The following is a 7,335-nucleotide window of genomic DNA, read 5'->3' as shown; positions in this document are numbered from 1 at the left end:
AAAAGAAAGGAATGCTGAGAAACTAGGATAGTAGCTAAGAACCAATAAACTGGGTTTATCCTTGTGCAAAACCCCTTTCTCCTTTGAGTCTCACACAATTCAAATGTAGTTATAAGGAAAACAGATGTTATTTGAAATAGTAACTATTACAGCCACTTTTGAGGACCAGAAAAGGGGCATCCTGTATTATGTGGGGCTGTGGACCTTGTTGAGGAAAAGACCTTGATAATCTCTTTGGGTCTAAAAGGTAAAGTTTTCCTATGACATGTTCTAGAAGGGGAGAGCTAGGCAGAGAGTTGAATTGCTGTGCACAATACAGGGAGATAAATGGAGCACTGGAAACCACTAGCAAATATTAAAAGGAAGTGTGACTTCAGAAAGCTGCATGCTGAAGCAAGTCAGCTAAAATGGCATAATAACCTTCCATGGGCTTTTGCACTCAGCGAGGGAATTCCTCCAGGCTTGCATGACTCTTCCCTCTCCCTTCTGCTCCCCTTGACACTCCTTGCTCATCAGTTCCCCTGGTTTCTACATCCCATTTTGGTTCCATACACTAATAATAATAGAATGCAAATACTGAGCACTTGTTAGGTGCCAGAGAGTGCTCCTAGTGCTTTATGTATGTTATCTCATTTAATCTCCACAAAACCCACCCACTTCAAAGATCAGGAAACTGAATCACACAGAGATTAGGTTACTTGTTATGAAGTGGCAGAGCCAGTCTGGCTTCAGAGCCCAGGCTCTTAATCATTAAATCCTGCTCTTATTTTTCCTTTTAGGGTTTTGAATTTGGCAATCCAGATTGAACCCCCATCTACTCAGGCTTAGACTTTGGCCACCTCCTGCCACAACCCAGAACATGATATCTGTTATTGACTTGTGGGTCTGATCCGCCCCAAAAGAAACCCCACCCTGGGCCTCACCAGTGCCAGATAGGAGAAAGGACATCGAAGCAATGTTTGTTTATACCCTTGTGTTTTTTTACATGTGTTCCTCTGTTCCCTTTTTCCCTTCTCTGCCTGGTTGATTTATTTTCTTTTTAAAGATTAATTAATTAATTTGAGAGAGAGAGAGAGAGAGAGAGTGGGGGGAGGGGCAGAATGAGAAGGAAAAAGAGAATCTCAAGTAGACTCCGCTCTGAGCACAGAGTCCAATTCGGGGCTCGATTCCACGACCCCGAGATCACAACCTGAGTCAAAATCAAGAGTCGGATGACCAACCTACTAAGCCACCCAGGTTGATTGTTGTATGAAACAATTAGTTGCCCCCTGACAAATTGTTCACTTCTTCCTCCATGTGTCCTTTGAACTTCTATGTGCCCTATATCTCTGTATCACCATTCCTAGTAGATATCTATCTCTGCCCTCAATTGTGAGCTCCTCCAGGGAGGGACCCTATCTTATTCATCTTTGAGTCTCCAGTCTTGCACACTGTAGGGGTTCCATAAGTGTTTCTTGACTGAATGGAAGAAGGTCCTAGGAAATGAACAGGACAACTGTTATCCCCCATAGTGGACAATGTAATTTTGCTATAACCTTGATGGGCTGATGTAAAAAGGACAGAACTTCTAAAAGAGCCTTCTTAACTTAATTTCCAACCTCCACATCTTCATCTCAGTGTTTGTCTACTTTACTAGTAGTATTTTACAAACCTCTCTCTATGCTCTTGACGTTATTGTTGTAATCAAGAAGGTACATATTTCACATTATTACCATTTATCTTTTATTTAACTCTATTAAAACAATACTACTTGATCAAAATCCTGTGATTAAAATATGTTCCAGGTCACCAAAAGAAAGTTTATTAGAAGACTACACCAGGTCCAGAAAGATATAAGGTGATTTTGGCTTGTTATAAAGACCAACATGGCCACAGTGACTTGTAATTAAAGAGCAAAAGGGACTCAAAGTGAATAGGGAATCCAAGGAGAATGAAACAGACTAAAGTAGAATTGAACTAATATAGTATCTTACTCAGAAAGGGATGATTTCTACTTGTAAATTTCCTGTTCCTGAGGAACAACTATGGGGCAGATCTTGTGAAATTTTACATTAGTTCTTCCTGAACTTGAGATGAGACCACTTCACCGTTCACCACTTCCTGCACAATTGTCTTGATTTTCCGGGATTTAGTTTGGTCTAAAGATAAAAATGAAATAAAGGGGCAAGAGTTAGTGTTTCACATATTCAACCAAAGCTGGTTGTTGTTTAACTTAAACCTTAAATGAGATATTGGCAGATAGAGTCCATCTAATTTAAACTTTCAAAAGTGACTTTTGCATTCTAAAGCAATGCATTTTATTCAGTGAAAATGAAATGTATTCAATAGGGTCGTCTTATGCACAAATGAAAATATTTTTCTTTTTAAAAATTTAAAAAGTGGTTATAATGTTCATAACACTTCTTTGTAGAGTAGATTGTTTTCCTTCTGGGCTTGCCAGAAGTTTTAATACAGTATAATCTACTCATTTTTCTGCAGGAATGCATAAATATTTTTCCTTGGCTCAGAATGCAAATATAGTTTAAATTATTAACAATACTGCAATATTCAAGAGATCTTATCATTTTAGTCATTCATAAGTGTGATTCTGACTTATTCTAAGTGATTCTTAGGGAATCTACATACCTTTAGAGGAGTCGACCGATTGTGTTTGAGGTTTGGAGTCTGTCACATCTAAAGTTTCATCGAAACCGTCACTGTAAAGAAAACAAGAGATGATACCACATGATGCTTTCTGGGAGGAGGAGAAATAAAGAGTTAGCTATTTAAGCTGAACATGTACATAAAACTATGGCTAAATAGAGAAGGTAGTCTAAATTTCTTGATGAACAACGATTGAATAATGCACCCTGAGAGTAATCAGTTAGTGCCGTGGACTTTTATCTTCAAACCCTGCCTAAAACGGGCTCTCAAAGTGAAGCAAACTGGCAGAACTTAGATTTCCTGATTTACAGCCTTGGGCTCTTCCCACTCGTCCAGGCTGCTGCTTTTGGAAAGTTCACTGCAGTAGCGTTGTGAGGTGATTTGGGTGGCTGTTGTTTGATGTGTCATTCTTTGCATTGGGGCATTGATATCAGAACTCTACTGGGTGACTTCTCTAGTGCTCGTTTTCGGTATGCCTCTGTCTGTGGTGCCATTATCCCAGGATTTTATGAATGATCAAGTAAGATAACTCGTGACAACACTTTGCAAAGTGTAGAACATTGAATAAATCCAAGGCACGCTGTTAGGAGATGTGGTGTTTCCCATCAACGAAAGAACCCTTCCTTCTATCGCCCCAAACGCATCAGGTGGCCACTGTTGGTCAGCCACTGAAGTTATTTTCAACCTATTTGAACCTGTCTATTCACCCTTGGGCCTCGCCATCCAGGAGGCGGCGGTAGGTCTCGATCTCCAGCTCCAGGCGGGCCTTGGCGTTCAGCAGCCGCTGGTGGTCGGCGTCCTGGTGCTCGGTGTCGGCGCGCACCTGGAGCAGCTGCTCCTCCAGGCTGCCGATGAGCTGCTGCACCTGGGACAGCTGGCCGCAGTAGTCGCCCTCCACTTGGGCCAGCGAGACCTCCAGGGATTTCTTCTGCACGTGGGAGGGAAATGGCAGAGACAGAACAATGGAGGGGACCGTTCAGAGGAAGGCAGCCGGCCAATGACCTTACCAACGCGGATGCCACGTTTTCTTTGGAAGTAGAAATGATGCTGCGTGTGCACGCCCTACCGTGGCCAGCTGGGACTGGAGCTCGATCTCCAGGTTTTGAACTGCGCGCCTCAGGTCGGTGACCTCGCTCTTGCTGGACCGAAGCTGCTCGGTGTTGGTGCTGATCTCCTTCCTGAGCTCCCCACTCTGCCACGGCAAAGAGGGGCGAAGGGACGTGAGCGCGCGCTGCTCCCGTGGATCTTTTCTGCAAATGTGGCAAAGCCTTTTGTTTTTGTTTGTGGTACCTTTTCAATGAACCAGGTCTCTGCGTCCTTACGATTCTGCTCAGCGATGGCTTCGTACTGCGCCCTCATGTTGTTGAGGAGCTTGGTGAGGTCCACCGCCGGAGCAGCGTCCATTTCCACGCTGATCTCCCCTGGGCCACCTGCCCGGAAGCTTTGGAGCTCCTGGGGACAGCGAATGAGAAGAGGGGCGCAGAGGCCCGTTACAACTTTCGTGGGTCTCTTCCAACAGAGAAGACATTAAACGTATATTTTATGACCATGTTGGCGACCGAAATAATACAATATATTAAAACTTTTTTTTGAACCTACAAATTCATATTTTTCTTTTAACTTGAAAGAACTTAAGACCTTGTCTTGGGTCCCTAAACTTACCATGGGCCCTAGGGGCTGTGCCTACCATGGCAAATGGATGAGTTGGCCCTGCTTCTTGGGGGTCCAGGGCCTTTACAAAGAAGGGAAGGCCTGGTGGAAAAGTTATAGCGGGGTTTCAACCACAGCTGCCAAACTGGGGCTGCAGACAGGGCCAAGGCTTGCACACTGTTTGTACCATAGTCATTGATTTTCAATAGAAGGCTCTTTGGAAGCCATTGCCGGGGTCCTGATTAATGTCTGTTTATACACCAGCTTTTGATATACTATGCGGCATACTAGAGTTTATTGTGTGTTTTACACTGGGCATAACCAGTTTCTCAAACGTATATAGCATTATGTATTATTGGCAGACTTTTGTTTTTGAACTTCAAAAATACTATATTTTTAAAAATCACTAAATTAGGACAATTAAAATTCTGGTTGTCCTTATCTAATGATGAAAATGACAAAATCAGAAAGCACCTCTAATCTGTTAAACTTCAACAGGAACCACCATCAATCCCACCACCACCACCACACATACACATACACCCTGAAATTCAAAACAAATAGCCAATTTAACAGGGGTATCATGTATCATCCATATCTGTTCTAACTCTGGATTGTAAATTTGAAATTGTAATTTTTGGATTCGGGAGGAAAAAAAGCAGCTTAGAAATCTGCCTACCTCTTCATGGTTCTTTTTCAGGTAGGCCAGTTCTTCTGTTAGGTTCTCGATCTGCATCTCCAGGTCAGCTCTGGCCAGGGTCAGCTCGTCCAGCACCCGGCGCAGGCCGTTGATGTCGGCCTCCACACTCTGGCGCAGGGCCTGCTCAGTCTCATACCTGAAAACCAAGCGCAAAACAGTTTCCGGAGTCAACGTACCCATTTGAATAAGGCCCCTGCCATCATCTTCAGGGCTGTTTTGTGTCCTGGTGGAAGTGATTATGTAGAGGTGGTAGCATTGTAACGTATGATGCTCTGTTTACTTTTTAACATTTTTCTTTCCTTTTTTTTCATAATAGTTTACTGCTCAGTTGGAAAGAAGCGAGAAAATTGTGAGGTGAGACTTTTCTCCCAGCAATGAACCTCAGTAGCCCTGCATCCCAGGGAACAGTTTCCCCTTTTGGCTGGCTGCCCTGGCTATAAACAGTAGTAGCCCGTCTCCAGGTGGAGTTTCTGATGGAATCCTAAAAGCAGTTGAAAATAAAAAAGTAATTTTTTTTGCTTAACTTTTATTCATGATTTAATTTAGGACATTGGTACTTCTCTAATAGCTTTTATCAGGATCATTCACCACTGCAACATCCTGCATGGAGATTTCATGGAGCAAAACAAGCGTTAGTGTTTCTCTCTTATGTGTGGGAGGGTGGAATATGGGAGAAGAGGAAAGAATATAAAAATAGGTGTGTGGTTAATATTTTTGTGGTATGTGTCATTAGGAAAAAGATAATTTCACTTGCAGGTAAAAACATTATTAATTCATTTTGATACATGGAAGATTGAGGTTTAGGACATTGGTGTAAATATCATGTTGCATTATGAGCCAAAAGCAAATTACAAGCATGGTGGTGATTGTAGCCCTAGGTTTAAGTAGCTTATAATTAAGGACGTGAATGTGAATTGTGTTTGAATCTGCTTTCTTCCTAGAATGCCCAGTGTAAATTTACCAAAACAACAAATGTGTGGAGCATGCGTACTGCAGAGGGTTTGAAACATTTGCCATCAACAAAGGCAGGAAAATAGGGAATAAGAAGAAATGATGAGACATATCAATTATCATTAGTCTTTCTTTTGTTGTACTCACTTCATTCTGAAGTCTTCGGCAGCCAGTCTTGCATTGTCGATCTGCAAGATGACCTGGGCATTTCCGATGCTGGCAGAAATGATCTGGCAAAATAGGGGAAAACACAAAAAATGAAGTTGTAAAATACTAGTATTATGTGAGTGCATTTCTGAAAAGAAATTTTTAGGTGATGTTAACATGCTATTTTATTAAGAGTTTAAGACAGTTTAACTTTTTAAAAGAAAACATATTTATAACATTTTATTTAAAAATTGAGAAACATTTTTTTGCAGAAAGGTAGTGGAAATACACTTTTTATGATAAATGATAAAATGAAACTAAGTATCTTGAGATGAGAAATTGCTCCCAATACAGTCAAATTGAGAAATACCTTAAGTTTTAGGCAGTTTGTCATTGTAAAATATTATAATAGCAAAAAAGAAAAATAAAAAATAATCCCCAAAGCCCCTTCAAAAACCATATTCTTACCTCATTCCTGAGGTCTTCGATCGATGGATAATATTTACTGTAATCACTCTGTGACCCGGGGTCTCCAGTCCCAGATTCTCGTGTTTCATACCATTCTCTAATTTTGTTTTCTAGCTCAGTATTAGCCTCTTCTAGAGCTCGAACCTTATCCAGATAGGAAGCCAATCTGTCATTAAGATTTTGCATGGTTTCCTTTTCTGATCCGGAAAGAAGGCCTCCATCATTGCCAGAGAGAATACCTCCAAAGCCACCTCCTGGGCTTCCCCCAAATCCAATTCCCAGGCCACCAAAGCCACCTCCAAGACCTCCAAAGCCACCTCCCAGGGCTCCCCCGTAAGCAGTGCCCAGTCCTCCTGCAAGGGAAATTCCAGAGCCACCACCAAAGCCAGAACTAGAACCAAACATGGAAGCAGTAGAAAAGCCTCCCCCACAGCTGTCTCCAAAGCCAAAGGTGCTCCCCCCATAGCTACTGCCAACAATGGAAGCAGACGTGCCCCTGGCTCTGCTCTGGGAAGACAGCCGCTGGGACAGCCCAGAGGTGTGCACTGAGAGAGACATGGTGTTGCTGGAAAGATCCACAGCCCTGGGATGGGGGCCACAACCTGAGAAGAAGCAGTGTCAGTAAGGCAAAAAGGCTGGCCTTTTATAGGTCATGAAATGGGTGTTGCAGTTGAAAAGTTCACTCTCTTCACTCAAAATATCATGCCCCCCCCTTTTTTGACCAGCTCAACCAGTAAATGATTTATGCATACTGAAAACTCATTAGTATAGAAATA

At 42.3% G+C, this 7,335-nt stretch overlaps 1 protein-coding gene across 1 annotated transcript; it reads right to left on the bottom strand.

The window, feature by feature from the left end:
- Nucleotides 1-1,884: 1,884 nt before the first annotated feature.
- KRT12 (keratin 12) lies at nt 1,885-7,132 on the bottom strand. Its single transcript, XM_032429029.1, has 8 exons — nt 6,560-7,132; nt 6,092-6,174; nt 4,973-5,129; nt 3,934-4,095; nt 3,710-3,835; nt 3,351-3,571; nt 2,626-2,696; nt 1,885-2,138 (listed from the first exon to the last, which is right to left on the bottom strand). The coding sequence occupies exons 1-8, from the start codon at nt 7,115-7,117 to the stop codon at nt 2,047-2,049; spliced, it is 1,470 nt and encodes a 489-aa protein (XP_032284920.1). The 5' UTR covers nt 7,118-7,132; the 3' UTR covers nt 1,885-2,046.
- Between the last annotated feature and the right edge of the window lie 203 nt (nt 7,133-7,335).

The sequence above is a fragment of the Phoca vitulina genome, unplaced genomic scaffold, assembly GCF_004348235.1.
Source record: "Phoca vitulina isolate PV1807 unplaced genomic scaffold, GSC_HSeal_1.0 scaffold40, whole genome shotgun sequence".
NCBI classification, from domain to species: domain Eukaryota; kingdom Metazoa; phylum Chordata; class Mammalia; order Carnivora; family Phocidae; genus Phoca; species Phoca vitulina.
Note: the sequence above shows the minus strand (reverse complement) of the source record. Positions and strands in the feature narration are given on the sequence as shown.